At 36.5% G+C, this 18,822-nt stretch overlaps 1 protein-coding gene across 1 annotated transcript in view; it reads right to left on the reverse strand.

Annotated features, from left to right (window-relative positions):
• The window catches only part of LOC113229519, a 151,710-nt gene that overhangs the window by 28,725 nt on the left and 104,163 nt on the right, over positions 1 to 18,822 (reverse strand). The window contains exon 3 of the mRNA XM_026463143.1: positions 9,538 to 9,638. Coding sequence (XP_026318928.1) covers positions 9,538 to 9,638 — 101 coding nt within the window. The remainder of the gene's footprint in view (positions 1 to 9,537; positions 9,639 to 18,822) is intronic.

Consider the following 18,822-nt stretch of genomic DNA (forward strand, 5'->3'; position numbering starts at 1 on the left):
TGTTAAGAGCTGTCACCAGTTCGTAAAAACTTATGTGTTACAACATTGATGCAATAAATATTATGACTATGTTAATAACTCTATTTCGCAAAAAAAAGCTTTTACTTTAGTTATGATTAGGGGGGCAGTAATGTTGCCAGTGTAATTGAAACTTTTGAGCCAGACACTTGATATTATAAAAAAAGACATGGTACAGGACAAGATTTTTTTTAAATTACGATATTATGATGAAATCTCTTGTAAATACCAGTTTTTGTGTATTACCTATTGACGAAACTTCGAGCTCATCTTTACGTTGTACATTTATAATCTTTTAATTATCTGTTTTTATCGTTTAAAGATTGATTCAGTCAGTTCAGACAATCAGCCGTGACCATGAGACCAGGTTAGGGCACGAAATGTTAGTTATTTGAAAAACAAATATAAGCAATTTAGACCCGAAAAACTGATTTAATTTCCTATGTGTAATAATCGCTAAAACCTAACTACTCGATAAAGGTTGGTTTTCAAAAAAAAACGAAAAGTAAAAATTTTTTCTACCTGAAAAAGAAAAGCATAATTCATGATGAAATAGATAAAACTGCCACGTTAAAATTAACGACAACAATTGGTAAAAACAAAAAATAAACTGCGTAATCTAAATTACCTGCCAAGGTATGTTCTTCCTCCATACAATAACAACTATGGAAAGCGTGGTTGGATATATATGTTACCATTACTGCTTAATAAATTGCCAAGTGACATTCTTTATAAACTTCTTGGTAAACCAGAAATATGTAAAACAATTCTTAAATCAAAATTTGAAATTTAGTAGTTTTAAGTGTAAGTAATGTAATTTGCGGATAAGTATTAGGTATTAACTAACTTTTGTTAGACATCCGATAGCGTGTGATGGCATAAATTTTTTAATGATTTTTATTCGCTATGGTGTGTTTCTGTTTAGTAAACTTTTTACTTGTGAATAAAACAAAGTAAAAAATGTAATTTTTTGGTCTTCTTCCTGGAAATGTTACTTTTTGGATTATGCGTATTTTCTTCTACAACGATGCTATATAAATGACGATTTATAATAAACCTTTTTTTATATAATATCAAGTAACGAGACGAACAAGTCGTGCACCTGATGGTAAGCTACAAGCCTGTCCATAACAGTTGCAGTGCCACTCAGAGCTTCAAATCGCAAAGATCTGAGGGGCACTGCCACTGCGCCCGTCACCCTGAGACATAAGTTGACAAATCCCATGTGCCTGTAATTTCACCAGCACCCTTACCCTTCAAAACAGGAACACAGTAATGCTAACATTACTGCTTGGCGGCAGAAATAGGTAAGGTGGCAGTACTACCCTTGACGCACTCTTTCACAGTTCCACTGCTCTATGGACAAACTTCATATGCTAGAAATACCTATCACGTAGGACTTTATCCCAGTAAATTTAATTACACGGATCGCGATCTTTGGTAAACTTTCTCACTTTAATTGAGTTCCATACTAATCTTTAACTTGCTTCTGCCCGGCTATGTTATGGCGTAAATTAAAGATTGCAAGCGATATTGCGTAATGTTAAAATTTATTAGTCAGCGAGCAACGATACTTGATAGCATTTTAATGTTACATTCTCTACTGGAACATCCACTGGATTATGTAATCTAACTGTCTCTGTGGCTGAACGGTTACCATGCTGGGTACTGCTACGCAAGAGGTCCCGGGTCCCAAGAAATATTTGTATGACCTACATTTATTTCTCTCGTGAGTTTGGGTGTAATTTGTGGTTGTCTATGTGCGTGTCCACGGCACCCGCGATACAGCGTTTCCCTAGTGCGGGGCTATAAAAAAATAGTTTATTTCAAAAAACCTTTTGAAATCACTAAGATAAGAATAAGCCAATAAAACAAAGTTTTTAGTTGGACAAGAACTCTCTCGAAAGGAACTCGTTCCTTGTGAGAGTGTTCGTCAAGGGAACTACTGCCACCTTACCTATTTCTGCCACAAGAAGTAATATGAGCTATATTGGAATTACAGTTACAAGCGACTAGTTAAGACAATTTTATTAATTACCTTGACTTCGATATTCGCTTAAACGGAGTCGTATTCTAGTAGAATTAAAAATCTAAATTTATATTTATAAAACAATTGAAGGTAAATGAGAACAAAAGTTTGTCAGTCTGTTTAATATATTGTATTCTCACTGCTTCAAAGAAAATCGCAATCCCTTATAATTTGCACCACAAACTAAAGTTCTGCGTGTTTCCACGCTCTTCTTGGTGGGAACTTCATCACTTTCAATACAGCTGCCATTCGCTGTGTTTGTGTTGTTAACCGTTGTACTACGTTACAATGGGTGTACGGGTGTATCAAAGGATCTCATATTGTATGTTTGAAATACTAATCATAGTTAGAATATAAGTCCCACTGCTGGGCACGTGCATCCTCTCACAAAGAGATGACCTGGGCTAGTGATGTAAAAAACGTTTTTTTTTCTGAGGTGAAAAAAATAAAAAAAACGTTTTTTTTCTGGAGTAGGTTTTTTTCTAAACCTATAAAAATTGATACTACACTAACTCGTTTTAATTTTTTTGAAGAACAACTAAAATTGCTCAAAACAAATGTGCAACACTCGCTAATTTAAACGGGAAATTCTAGAATAAAAAAAAATTCCTAATCATTGTTTATTTTATATAATATCATTGAATTTAGTGTGCAGCGCAATGGACTTTTCGTTGTTGTTGAGTATCAAGTGATCAAAATTGTAAATTCATATTTACAGTAGTCATTACGTAATATAATCACAGTTAATGTCTTATTTAATTTCAAATATTTTATTATATTTTTCATGTATTTTTTAATTTGAAAAACAAATGGTTTTTTTTTTTCAAGTTACATCACTAACTCAGGGTATAAGTTCCGACGCGGGCCCAATGAGAATTAGGAACTTAACGCACATCATTAAATTGCTTTGCAGATGTGTGCAGGTTTCCTCGAGATATTTTCTTTCACCGAAAAGCTCATAGTAAATTTCAAATTAACTTTCGCACATAAACTTCGAAAAATTCAGAGGTAAGTGGCAAGCCGAGATTCGAAACCAGAACACTCTGCTGGAGAGGCGGTAGGTCACACCATTACACTACCACCGCTTCTTTTATGTTGAGTTTTCTATAATTCTAGATAGTTTTAGGGTTGAACTTCACTATTGTATTGTCATACGTCAGCATAGTATTCATAATAAATCGATGCTTTACGTTCAAAAAAACTTTCTATTTATTTTAAATTCCTTATCAAATTTGGATGCGTTACTTTAAGAATAGGCCAGTGTGTGAATATGAAGGAAACATGATGTGAAAACTGCCTGCAAAATTTGTATATACAATGCATTTTGTATTTCATTTACGTTGTGGTTTAAGAGCTTTGATTTTTTAAATATCACTAGCACACATCAGCATTAAGTACTATATAAGTAATAGATTTTATAGACGAAGTGCTAAACAGTTAATAGGCGGAATAAAGATATTCGATACTATTTTTAATCTACTTCAAAAACGGAGGAGGTTCTCATTTCGACTGTATCTTTCTTGGGTGTGTTACCCGATTACTGCGGCATTTGTGAACTGATTTTGATGATCTTTTTTTTTTTTTTGGAAGAGGGTACCTCAGAATCGGACCCATTTAAATTTGGAGAAAATGTTCCACCACTAAGGGTGGCCAACTAGGTGATGAATCTGTTTTCGCATACTTTCCGGTAACAGATTTCAATAAAACTTGGCAAATAGATGTAATTCCACGAATTTAATACCGACGCATATAAGACGACGCATATAAGAAATACCGACCGCAACATGACCGCAAGATCGGTATTTCTAATAAAAATAGTTATAATTAGGTAATGTTTTACAAACCGTGCTTTATTTACTTGTGTACTATCAATACATTTATATACAAAACTTAACCAAAAACTCTAATAATACATCTTTAACTAAGCAAAAACTATCATTATTTAGAGTACCCAAACTGTAAGTCACAATATCATAAATTTTTGTGTATGTTATTCCTTTGTTTCATGAATAATTCACTATATATATATATATTTGGTTTATACGACCTAGTTTTGCATAATATTGTTACAAGATACCACCGAAAAATACAAGCAACAATGGGGCTAAGGCCCTTAAAGAAAATAGGTTTCATATAACCTAAGCAATCCCTAACAAATACCCGAAAATGAACACACAAAAGGGTCAAGGGTTTTCGAGTAACACAATACAACACACCCTACATTATTTTTGTATAAATACTTGTTCTTCTTTGTTTAAGGCACTTGTATACTCTATATATTGACATTTGGAGACAATTCAGAATTGATCTTTTCAAACCCTCAAACTCAGTGTATTTGTGAGAATAATGGTTGTTCTAAAGTTGTAATAGTAATAAAGAGTAGTAGTACTAGAATCAAAGTAGATGGGACCAAGTAGGTAACTCTATACAAAGTAGTTGCGCGGCTTGTATGTGTGCTTGGCCACTGCGTGCCGAGTACGGACGCACACATTCGCATAATCTCGCAGTGCACTCACGTTACAAAGCACGGGTCGTCACACGGTATTTAAAAGATGATGTCAAGTAGATATATTCATTGTGGTATTTATGGTTGTTTGAACAAAAGTGCCTCAAATTCAGAATTGTGGGTCTTTTCGGCTACCTACTGAACATGAATGGCAAGTTGCACATTTTTTATTCATTTGTTTATTTTTTACTTTGGTGATCCAGTTTTTAGCATTATGGGTGTGAGATGAGGAGTTCCCGAAACTGGTTTTTCTAAATTGGTTCTCATCTGGGTGTTTTGATAGTGCCCCGGATTAACTTCGTTGCTCTGGCTCATAATACAGGGAATGCCATAGTTTAAGATCAGGTGCTTAGTATGATTGTCTGGCTTATTTATTATTAATATGTTTTTCCTTCATAATAAGTTTATTTTAAATATCAATATGTAAGCATTGCATTTGACATAGACTTTTCTAATATATAGCACGAAATCACTTGTATGAATACCTTATTTTCTTCGAATTATATTTACAACCTGTAAGTATAATTAAAATAATAATGTGACAACCGTACGCTCCATGTGAAGTGTAGGCATTATCGATGCGTCAAACAGGCGGGAGTTGCCCTACTTGGTCTTGTTATACTATATGTATAGTGCGACAGACAATGTAGCGACTAGAATAAAAAAGGGAATGCTTCTTAGAGTTGGTCACGTGGATGGATGTTAGCAGAATAACGACGAAATTATACAGCGAAAGTGGAGGGAAACGGAGGAAAATGAGTTCTCGATTTCAACCGGATTAAAGATGTCTTTGAAATAAGTGTGTGAGAAAAGATTGCTGCAAGAGATGAAGCGAAAGAAGTTTCAGGAGCGTAGCGGGTGGAGGTCTGTGATGTCTGCGCCAGTGGGCTCTCCCACCGGCGCAGACGTCACATCACATCAGGCGTGATGGTATGATGATAGGAGTAATGATCCAATAAAAGCTATGTGTTAGTTATGTTTTGTGAATGAAGGACGGAAGATCTGAATCGCGTTTATTTGTTACAAACAAACCAAGGTTTCGTGCACTTTATGGTCCTGAGAACTCAATATTCTTCAAAGTTAGTTGAATATATGAGAAAACAAATTCACTTGCTGAATATACATGTGAATTGAATAAAAGAATATTTTTTGAACCCGATTTCATTCATTTGCTCTAGCCATTACCTCTATTAAAACTATTATTATAATATGTCAGTCTTGAATATCGATATCTGAAATGAAACCCTACGCCAACTTAATTTTTGGCCAGTTTCTCTTATTTTGTAAACAGCCATACTTATTTACTAATTATACTCCCCGAATTTTGTGAAATAAAAAACAAAGAAACAAAACAAAATTGGAAAAAATCATCCAAACAACTTTTGTGAAAAAAAAATTAAGAAACAAAAAACGAAATAAAAACTGAACAAGTCCAAAAAATAAGTTCGCATAGTGTTATGAATAACTTGTCGCACAGCTCAGCATATGTTACTAATTTAAAAATCGTAAATTTATTCTTTATTTGAAATTGATTAAAATTCAAATACTTTGTTTTGTTTGTTATTTTCCACTTAACCTCGAATACATTATGTATTTCGACTGTACACACATTTGTAGAAACAACTGGGCCATTTGATAATTTAAAATGGTTCTTATACATATTGCAACATTGATTTTTACATATACATATATAAATTTTAGCAGCAATAGAGCTCCTTGCAAAAGAGTTCGTCCAGGGCAGTACTGCCAACTTACCTATTTCTGCCGCCAAGCAGTAATGTGAGCATTATCCCGTTCCGGTTTTGAAGGGTAAGAGGCTCGTGATATTACAAGCACTAGGGATGACGTGTGCAGCGACAGTGCCCCTCAGAATTTAGCGATTCAAAGATATGAGTGGCACTGTAACTTATGGACATGCCTGTTGCTTAACACTAGGCGCACGACTTCGTCCCGTCACTTGGTATAATAAAAAATATAGATTTGAACAATAATGAATACGAATAAATAGGTATATTTTCAGTGGCCAACTTAAAGATTAAAAAAGAACAATAGGTAAGTAAACGTTATTTGAATTTGAATCTATAGCCTCGAATTGTAACGGCAAACTGCCCAAGCGCAAGAGGATGTGAGACTGTCGCGCAATCTCTACGCCACTGCCAAACGCACGTTGGATTTTACACATTGGACTTAGAATCGTCTTATTGTGACATAGAGCTGGATTTAAGTGTGAAGGGAGACCGCTGTCCGTACTTCAAAAGATTGTTCACATCTGTATCGGACCTAAAGTGAGACATAAAGGAATAAGGGACAAGGAAAAGGTCTGACCCATTGAGGGCCATAAATCATGACCTCGTAAGCTATCGTGATACATCTACATTTGCGAGACATCGATTCTCGATGGGAAAGGATGACTTTGTCGACTCAATATGGCGTGTTCGGCATTTGGATAAAATCGCTAAGATATGGCTTATTGTTCTTTGCAAAGTTGGGGTCTTATTGCGTGACTATAGGCCTTATGTCAAAGAAATTAATAGAGATTTGTATTATTAGATGATTGGAATAATTTAGGAGTTAGGTATGAAATCTAATTCATAAAATAATAACATATCGAGGTCTTAGGATTTCGCGATTGTTACACACGGGAAATGAAACTATTTTCCCGAAAACTTTGATCAGTAAAATGGTCTAATTTCTTTTTAATACGTTTTTTGTAACTTTGTAAGTTGATAAAAGAGATATTATATTGAAATAACTGAACCCTGCAATCTCGACTAATCAATATTTGTTGGCTTGATTATTTTGTCACTCCTTGAAATCCGAAAACTGGCCTTAGTCATATTTACTTGTAATCTAAAGTCGATATGGCAAAATAAAAATTACTACACTAGTAGGAGTAGGTCTCTGTAAGACTCATAAATCCTCTGCACAACTACTACACTACAACGGTAAAACAAATACGAAAGTTGAAATAATGTAAAAAAAATTGCTAGTAGAAATGCTAGGCCTGTTGGTTGCGAAAACAGAGCTTCGTCACCACGTTTTTGTTAGATAGTAGTTAAATTTGGACCTTAGTGTACTTAATTTAAGTTATAACATATTAAAATATAGTTTACATAGTTATTACTACGTAACCAGACGAAGTGACGTCAAAATAAATACGGCAAATTTAAGACTGCTTATAAAAATAAAATTACCTGTATTATTATGTCAGCATTTATGCTAAGTAACTAAATTTAAAGTGCACGCTTAGATTTTTAAATTGTTTTATGTTCGAAAGCGCGAATGTCCGAAAATTTTATATCCAGAAATTGTTTAGTTGCCTTTTGACAACACTAAACTTCATTTATTATGGAGGTGACCCGAAAACCTTAAATTTATTCAAGATACAGGTATTTGTTAAGGTTCGTGCTTGGTAACTGTGATTTGTAGCTCTGTCGTGTTATGAGAAAACATTAAAACAAAATTCCATATTCGCTTACAATTTGCGTTTCGATATTCAAGGTACCTAATAAATGTGTCATGCTATATTTGAATTCAACATTTCTATATGAAAATACTTTTGACATAATGGATTTCATCACGCTCACGTGTGATTGGTCGAGAAAATTAAACATGTGAACGAAGATGCTTCTTTAAATATTTATCGCATTGATATTCAATTATTTTTATGTGAAATTACTCCACTAGTTTGTTATAATTTAAACTCAACTCAATAAAAAATTTAATACAATGAATAGCGACATTTCTAGCCGGGGCTGGTAGCTGTAAAGGTATCTAACTGGGTGACAAAACATCATAGATTTCTCATAAATGGCGCTACGGCTAAAAAGTCGTCGAAAAACCAAATACAAAGATACGAGGCAAGCGCATGGTATGCTAGAAGACGACGGTTCGAATCCGGCCGGATCGAAGGGATTTTTTCTGAGTGTTCGATTTTTTTAATAATAATTATAACGAAAATGCTTCTTATTGGTTAAGTTATTGCCGCGCTGAAGTGTGATTGGTGGAGAGTTAAATAGACATGTGAGCAGGATTGCTTCTTATTGCATCGAATGAAAAATTTCACCAAGTCGTGGGAATTCCAAGAAATTTAACTTAATCAATTCCTTTTGTTGAAAAAAATTAGAATAACAATAAGTTATGTCCAATGATCTGATACACATGAAAAAGGCAGATATATTACTAACATCCGCATCTTGAAGATACGAAAATCAGACAACTTTACCATCTTGCAATCAGTCTGCATCGAACAAAGCGACGCATTAGACATTTGCAAAATAGCGTCGTTTTAAAAAGAAATGCCGTCGCGTCTACTTAAAAAATGCACTTATTATCTTGTTAAAGTTAGCAAAAATATTTACATTTTGATAAATAACAGTTGCTAATTTTTAGATAAAGATAGTAAATTATTCCTGTGGCAAGTGCGATAAGGAAGCATGAACTCGGATCATAGATTATAAGTGCAGATACTATCACTGCAGGCAGCAAAATCGCACAATTTAATAGATGACTGACTGTATTGTAGTCGGCAACCTTATTTATACAGATTTGTACCGTACGTTTTTATATAATTATTGTGAACACAGAAAAGAAAAAAAACATAGGTTTCATTAGAAGGCCAATCAATGTTAAATAGCGAGAATAATTTATTAAATTTAATTTGAAAGTGGATTACTTTCGGCGGATTTTACGATCATGATGAAAGGATACGGACACGTTTAAGTTTATATAAGTTGCGTGACAGATTTCAAACGTCGATTACTATGTACCTAACACATCTTGTTTTTAAGATCATTGGTTATTGATCTTTGTGTAACTTACTGATGAAGTTGTATGAATTATTCGTTTGTTTTACTAGTGTAGCTCCTTTTACATCTATATACTTATTACGTGCTATGTTTAATAAACTATTTATGCACTACTTTTGGTTTATTTTTCTCATACTTACAAAGATGAGTAAAAGAAAGTTTTTTTCATTACTTACCTATCTGTAGTATTGTACGGTGAACCAGCATATTGGCTGACTGATGCTAATTCTACTCCTCCTCTGTATATCGACACTAGAGCTAAATCTAGTGTTTTACTCTGAAACAAAGGTTACATATTAAAATTATTTATAATGTAAATAAGTTTGTCATAACAAATAAAATAAAAAACAAATAATTCGGACATTCATCCATAAGGGTAAATATATAAAAAAAATCATTTTTTAATGTTAGACAACATCGCATACACTGTTCTGGTCCCAAAGTAAGTAATTAAAGCACTTATGTTATGGAAATCTGAAACAGCGACGGTACCACAAACACCCAGTCACGACCAAAACAGAAACGTTGGTTTTCTAAATTGCCCCGGCCGAAGATCGAACCCGGGACATCAGAGATGGTGACACCATAAAAGCCGGTATGCTAGCCACTCGACCATGGAAGTCGTAAAAATAGAGTAAGTATTACAAATAAATATTCTTTTTTGTATACATTAATATCCGCTCACGCGATACATGCAGCCGTAAACGCATACCACACCTAGAGGTGCCGGTGATGATTTTATACCGATTTATCGGATATCGAAGTTATAACAGGTAAAAGAACTGATCTTAATTGCTATTTCGGTAACTACTCTAGCAAACCATAAAGTTTTTAATGCCTGGGTCTGTCATTTAAAAAAATAAACAACTTCAAAAATATGTCACGACAATTGTGTGTGTTATTGTTTGGGCTGGTGATTTCGGTGTTTATTTATTGATAACAAACCGTAAGTAGCGGTTTTTTAAGTTTACCCTGAATATAAATGTTTATAAACTATACTTTAAGGAGTAATTTCATGGTAAACGTTAGAACCACTCAAACGGAATATTATCATATTTATCCAAGTACACCAAAAATTTCATTAGTTCTTTTTAAGTGCAGGATTTGCGGTGTATTACTACATTTTATTTGAGATGTTTTGGTTGGTAGTACAGAGGATATTTATTTAGCAATGCAGAATAATAATTTTTATTTATAAAAACTTGTATTTAAACTGAATGTTTTTCTAATTTGCGAAACCAAATAGCCGCCATTTTGCGGTAGGAGGAGCGCATCGCGTGAGGGGATATGCATTCGGGTCCAGTGTTCATGACAAAGCCCAGAATTAGGGCTCCGTCACTTGTCCAAGGTTACGCGATAAGTGCCTACCGCTGAGTACGCCGACGTCGGCGCAAGCGCTCATACAAGTCTTTAATTTATGAGCATTCGGCTCCGCACGACTGCATACGGCGGGCAACGTTATTTTCACTTCTCTAGGCGCGTGCTTAGGTTCCATTTTCCTCGTAGTGAGCGCCTGGTGTCATTAGTTAGATTTAGTAGGCTATTGTAGCGTAGGTGTTTTCGATTTTATATGAGAGTGATGTATCTGTTACGTAGTAACCATTATGTAATTGTCCCTGAACTATGAAAGCATCATTGCTTACTTACACTTAGGAGACTATTACAGCCTCATTTTGTGCATCAGGGAAGCCGCTCTTTTTCGCATACTAGCTTTAACATTTTTTAATTTTTATAACTGCCTCTGTGGCCGAACTGTTACCATGCCGGACTGTCACGCAGACGCAAACGGTGGATTGGATTGGAAGAAATATTTGTATGGCCTACATTTATTTCTCTCTTGAGTTTGGATGTAATTTATGATTGTCTATGTGTGTATCCATGGCACCCTACTGCGGGGCTATGAGAGAGTGGGCGCGCACGTAAAACCATCAACACGAGCGTTAACGAACATTACCAGGTTTGAGGTCTATTTATCTATTCTAACACAGTAGCTGACTATTTAAGCAACGTACGCACATCAAGCAACTTTGCCGCGGAAGTGTGAGACGCTAGAATAAAACTAAACTGATAATTCGTTACTATAGGAACAATTTGTACGAATAAACCAGTTGTGCGCCTGGAGCAACGCCTGTCCAATGCAGTTGCAGTGTCAGTCAGAGCTTTAAATCGCAAAGGTTTCAGGGTCACTGCCGTCCGTCACTTTGAGACGTAAACTGACTCTCAAAGTACCTGTAAAAGGCCGCCACAAGGTATCGCCCAGTTACCACGCTTTCATGTACATTACTGGCGAATCTGAATTATATTTACTAGGCAACAATATTTAAATTCCTCCGAATAATAATACAACAGTGAGGCTGCCGCCTGGCTGCCGCGTAGATCAAATTCAAACCAGGCTCGCTAAAACGTAAAAGCTAAATAAATAGAGCATATTTTGCCATGACAGTTGGATCTTTTTATTAGTTAGGCTGCACGGCGGCCGCCCGGGGTGAACGCGACGAAATTCGTGTCGAGTAAATGCGCCCTTACTTACCCTTCAAAACCGGAATACAAAAACTCTCACGTCATTACCGCTTTGCGGCATATAATATTAGCATAATTTTACTCAAACTGGTAATGATTCATATAACTTTTCACGGCAAGTAGTGATTTTCATTTAAGTATATGGTGTCCATACTGGTAACCCATAAAGCTCTCTTCGGATTCCAGAAAAATGTTCTTTCTTTTTCTTAATATCGACAACCTCTATAGTCACATGTAAGATTTCGCTTGATTGCGGCTTACTCTTTTCTAATATGGGTCTTATATCCTTAATGGCAAATACGAAACAAAAATGTATTTCACAAGGCAATCCTAACTAGTGATGTGGAATTGTCTGTGGTTAATATCGATAGTCGCAATTTATTTGTATGGTGTATTAAAGTATCACGCCACAAACCGCTATCACTGTGTCTTTCTAAATCCTAATATCTGAATACCTGTCAATATTTTATTTTTTAATGAATATCATTGTGAATGCCTATGATATAATATTGTTGTTGTCATATTTAAAACCGAATAACTAATAAAATATCGACAAACCATCAAACAAAGCAGATTATGTTGTATAAATGACTTTTTTTCGTAAATTGCATTTATAAAAACATTTTATTTTATCATAACCATAACAAAAAAGTAATTTCTGTTGTCACCCATTTGGACTCTGATAGACGTAAACTGACGGAAGCTAAGTTCGTGTTCTTCTGGTTAGCTGTTTATTTTACTCGCTGTGAACAGCTTGATCAGACTGTTCTAACAAAGTTTCTTTATCTCACCCCACCGTCTTCTCTTTTCCTAACCTCAATATTATAGTGGTAGTAAGTATCTACTAATACTATAACTGATTATATCTGAAGGCAGTACTAGATATGGAAGTAGTTCTTTTTCGTTCATAGTTATTTTTCTATTATAATAATAATTAAAATTAAATTAAATTAAAAATCATTTATTTCAGGCATGGCCCATAAATTGTTAGTAACATTAAAATCTTATTCTATTATTAGTAAACCTATATCTAAACACAAGAAACAAATCTGGTAGGTACATTAAAAGCGGATGTTCTGGGCAGCGGGTGTTAGGTGCACCCGTACCCAGTGCCGCAGCATGGAGCTGTCCTCCCTCACGGCCACGGTGTTCAGGATGCTGTTGGTGCCACCCCGCATCCGCCGCATCAGCGATGCGATTCTTTTGCGCACTATTGCGTGAAAGCCGTCCACTCGCGCCTCGGCAAACATCCCTGAGGCACTGCAGTAGCGTGACAGCCTCAACAGCAATCTGAATCCGTTGTTATATTGGACACGCAGAGCGTTGTAGGCTTTCTGTGTGTACTTTGTCCATAGGCTGCACGTGTAAAACGACTGGCAATAGGCCTTAAATAACGTCTGCTTTACCTCTTTCGAACTCCGTGCAAATCTACTAGCCAACATATTACATCTCACCGCCAACGCTCTGCGTTCCCTATCTATGTCGAGGTCGTCACTAAGGTCATCGGTGACCCAATGGCCAAGGTATTTAAATTTATTTACCACCGGTACAGCAACGCCCGACAGTGTAACAGTCGGCATCGAGTAAGTTTTTGCACCAGATTTAAAAATCATAACTTCACTTTTTGTGGCATTATACCTTAACCCATGGGCCTCCGCGTACCTTTCACATACATTTAAAAGTTTCCTGACCGCGCTGACTGAAGGGCACAACAACACCATGTCGTCTGCGTAGCTTATGTTGTTAATCAACTTACCGTCTATAGAGCATCCAACATTTGTGCCGCTGAGCTCTTCAATAAGGCCATTTATGTACAAATTAAAAATGGTAGGTGAAGTTATTCCTCCCTGCCTCACACCACATTCCAGCCCATAGGCCTCTGACACAACACCCGCCCATCGGACGTGGTTTATTTGACCTCTGTACCAAAATTTGAAAATGGAGACCAGTTCCTCAGGCAGTGTGGTTTCTGTTGACATTTTATGCCACAGTACATTATAAGACACAAGATCGAAGGCCCTTGACATGTCTAGAAAACAGGCATAGACAGGTGTCTTTTTGTCTGTGTAGTATCGGACAGTCTGCTTGAGGCACAAAATAGCAGCTTCAGTGGACAATCCAGGTCTAAACCCAAACTGCCCATCATGCAGGGTAACGTGTTCTCTCAGTTGCTTATCAAGCAGACTGTCCAACACCTTAGAAATAATAGTGGACAACGATATTGGTCTGTAGTTATTTTTATCCGAGGGGTCTCCATTCTTATTTTTTACTATTGGTATAACAATAGATTTTATCATGTCACCAGGGAGGTATGAGTGACCTACACAAAAGTTAAGCAGCATGCACACAACTCTGGGCAAGTGTACACCAGCGTGCCTAAGGTGCTCAACACTGAGTGCATCGTGGCCCGGTGACTTCCCCCGTGACATATTTTTAATCACTAAATCTATGTCTTTGGCATTAAAAAGAACATGACATTTGCTTGAGTACTCCTCCGTGTTGTGCACCTCATACACACACTCAGATGGTGACACCCTAAAATGCTCCTTAAATAAGTTGGCAATTTGAAAAGGCTCACTAACACCTTCTACATTCATAGCAATACCCGGCTTTGGATTTACCTTGTTAGTCATTTTCCAGAATTCGGAGAAGTTTTTATCTTTATGATGACTAGCTAACAAGTTCATCTTCAATTGCTGTGCATTATCCTGACACCATCTTAATTTGCATTTGAAAACTTGTTTACTTTCTTTCATTCTACTATATATTGCACCTATTTGTGGCTTTCCATATAAAAGCCACATTTGATAACAAAGCCTCGCGTCACTATGTAGTGTTTTTAAATATTTATTCCAACCTGGGACATGGTGCTTTTTCCCTACATATTTACTTTTAAAACTCTCTGTAGCTGCCCGTTTCAAAATACCAACTATTCGACAGTATAATTTGTTTATAATTTCCCTGTGCAAGTGATCGTTACACATTTTGCCGCTGCACTCTGTAAATTCCACAGGAAAATCTATCTCCCTAAGCAGATTGTTACAAATACTTTTATATTTATCAATTTGTTCTAAATTTCTCTCCCCCCAGATAACCTTATTAACATTTAGTTTATTAATTACATGTTTAGGTGTTATTAAATTAAGGTAACACGTAATAATAAGGGGAAAATGATCTGACCAGAACACATCGTGTAGTACATGGATATCTGTGATTGATAGCCAAGCAGCTTCAGTGACAATACAGTGATCCAGCCACCTTTGCGACCCGTGAACGTCACTTACGAAGGTATAGGTATCTGTGTTCAGGCCTAGTTTTTCTACGTCCGCACAACGCCACAACTGTTCATTACAAAAATCGAAAAGTTCCATACCAAAGAGTGTCCCAGGGTGAGCGTTGAAATCTCCCAGCATATAAACCGACTCGACGTCGCTATTTCGTACAATGACACTTATCTCACTCATACATTCTGTAAACTCACTCAAATTATCAATCGCGTCAGTTGGCATATAGACAGAGAACACCAGAAATGGCCGCTCGCCCATATTAACCTTGATAGCACATAGACGGGCACTTAAACACTGTATTACAGAGACCGTACTGAATACGCTCATTCGCCATAGTATCGCCACCCCGCCGTAAGGCCTGCCACGTAAAATCCCCGCAGTCGTATCCATAGATGATTTTCCGGTAAATGCGAAATCTGGATGTATACTACTCAGGAACTGTATATCTTCTTGTGAAAGCCAGGTCTCCTGTAAAGCTATTATATCAGCGGTCTGGCAAATTCTTTTTACACATTCAGATGAGCGTTTAATATTTTTGCAATTAAAACTGCAGAACTTGTAGGCTTTTACACTGTTATCCATTCGTTTTATTTGGTTTTCTTTCTCTAAAGTCTATGAATCGGCGGAATGTAACCCCCTCCGGCCACAGGCTGTTATCCAAAAACACATCCAGTTTATACTTGGGTATAATAATTTTGTAAGAATTGTAATCTTTGTCCTGTTTTCTGTTCAACTTTTCCAGGTCAACATCTACGCTAGTTCTCCTTAGTATATAGCTTTTAATGTCCGCTTCTGTTGTCTCCTTATGTACCTTATTTATGTAAATAGGTACTTTTATCGCCGCCGCTTTAAACTTAGTATCAGAGTCTATCACTGCATTACCTTTCTGCCCAATAAAACGGTTCCGCAGTCTTTTGTTTTGCACTAAAATCCACTCTTCCTTAGGGGGATCATTTTTCCATACGCCTGGATTACGAACAACTTGTGCCAGTAATCTTGGTTGTTTGTTTACATTAGACTCGATCTCAGGCGCCGCCAAATGCAACAGCGGTCGCAGTGTGGGTACGCCCGACAAATTCCCTCCACACACCTCACCCACCCGTTGCGGCTTAGACAATATAGAATCATTTGCTTCGCATGCCGTGAGAGAGAGATGGGGCGTTAGTGTGTGTGCACATTCAGTAATCGGCGGTGGATCAGTATCCGGAGTTGTAGGCAAATCTAGGCGGAGTCCCATCGGCCCGCTGTCACACAAGCTGTCACGCAGATAATCGTCACCTTGGTTAGCGCCGTTACTGCTTTTTCTGATTCTACCGCCTCTTTTCATATTTACATTACAAATACCTTCAAAATTGTTAACTATCGAGGCTTGCTTTAAATTACAAAGCTCATTCTTCACTAAATTCAGCTCCTTCGATGTAACATAGTCATCCTTTATATGTTTCATGTCACTCTGTAAAGTTAGTAGTTCTTTAAGTAATCTCGTGACATCTAAATGATCGAAGGTCACCGCAGGTAACTTATGTAGATCACGGGCAACAAAAATAGGTACTTTATCTGGATCAGTTTCTTTAAAGACAGCTATCACATCAAAGAGATCTCGCTGTGATTTTCCTTCCTTCTTTCTTCTGACGTTCCTCTTGGTCGTCGTTATTGACTCAAATAACAGGCACTTAGCATTTTCAATTTCCTCAGATGTGAAAGCTGATGAGCAGAGACGCACGATTCCTTCTTCATCCATTACGTCCACTTTATTCTGTATGAAAGACAATATCTCGTTGATAACAACATTACAGTTTGCACATTTCACCGTATTAGGCGCCATGACTAATCAAACACTGTTACGCACAACCGCACGCGCTGGCGCTGACGCCGAGACTGATGACTGAATAATAACGTGCCGGAAAACCGTACCAAATACCTGGTCTCAAACTAGGTAATTCCTTATACTCACCTAGACTAGAACCAATATAGAGAGTTTTTTCCCAATGAGGTCGTCAGATTATAGCAAAGTTGTAGGTTGTAGCAAAATATCAGCGGCGCTGTTGGACACTCAACCGTCATTTAGCTAAATCTATACGTTTTTATTTCACATTACTGTTGCTTGCTACAATAGGTACCATAAGTGTAATTGATTGATGTGTTCTTGATGTTACTATTATTAATATAAAAACAGTAGATATTATTGACAAAACTATGTATATAGTTATCGATAATTCTAACTGTCGATATAAATATCGACCAAATAAAGGCACAGGAAAATAACTTTTTCGTAATGTCCAGAGAAAGAAATGAGTTATAGACATCTGGTTATGCTTTTCCTTGTACACAATAATAATGTAACAATAATATACGACGTTGTGGGTAAAATATTAGGTCCTGTCAAAGTATTTTTGGCAATATCCTTTCTTGTACATTTAAGTTTGTGGAGATATTAATAATATTATCTACATAAAAAAATGACATTAAATATGCAGTTGCGTTTGCGAAGACTATAATTGCAACCTTAGCTCACTATTATTATTTATAAATTACTTAGACGTCTTCCGTGGTCGAGTGGCTTGCACACCGGTTTTCACAGTGTCCCCATCTCTCAAGTCTCGGGTTCAATCCCCGGCCGGGTCAACATAAAAAATCTTTTCTGTATTGTCTCGGGTTTGGATGTTTGTGGTATCATCGTTATTTCCGATTTCCGTAACACAATTGTTTTAGTTACTTACTTTGGGATTAGAGCAATGTTTGTGATATTGTCTTACACTGCCTCCGTGGCTGAACAGTTACCATGCCGGACTGCCACGTAGAGGTCCAAGGTTCGATTCCCGAGCCGGGAGAAATATTTGTATGACCTACATTTATTTCTCTCGTGAGTTTGGGTGTAATTTGTAGTTGTCTATATAAGTGTCCATGGCACCCGCGACACAGGGTTTCCCTAGTGCGGGGCTATGTCGAGTGTGTGCGTTATTATTATTATTTATTTATATATTTATTCTACAAATCGTATAAATAAAATGGGCCATTCGAAATGTAAAGTCAGGTAGGGTAATAGGAACACCGGTGGAAAAGGGACTTGAAGCTTTAACTCATACTTTAAAGAATTTAGCATTATAGTCTCTCAATCGATAAAACAGAGAAATTAGTTTAAACAATTTTAAAGAAATATCGCTACGATGAGCCAAATAAAACCAAAAGATGGAAAAAAGAAATTTGACAATTGCGACATCTTCAACACGAGGCATACATTACTTAGTTACTACGTAGATTATGATTTAGAAGCAGTAGAGTTCCTTGTGAAAGAGTTCGTCCAGGGAAGTACTGCCGGCTTAAATCCCAAAGATATTAGGGGCACTGCCACTGGGCAGGGTGACCCTGAGACATAAGTTGACAAATTCCATGTGCTCGTAATTTCACCAGCACCTTTACCCTTTAAATCCAGAACGTAATAACACTCGCAATACTTGCTTGGCGGCAGAAATAGGTAAGGTGACAGTACTATCCATGGGACCTGTAAAGGACCCGAAACATCGATTTGTTTGAAAAAAACAATTACACGCGATTTAAATCCTATATTTTCTATGATTAACAGATTCAGGCGTTACTTTGTATTGTATATTCCATGTTAATATATAATAATAAATGGAAGTAAATGAACAATTG

The sequence above is a fragment of the Hyposmocoma kahamanoa genome, unplaced genomic scaffold, assembly GCF_003589595.1.
Source record: "Hyposmocoma kahamanoa isolate Upper Pololo Valley unplaced genomic scaffold, ASM358959v1 62, whole genome shotgun sequence".
In the NCBI taxonomy this organism is placed as follows: Eukaryota; Metazoa; Arthropoda; class Insecta; order Lepidoptera; family Cosmopterigidae; genus Hyposmocoma; species Hyposmocoma kahamanoa.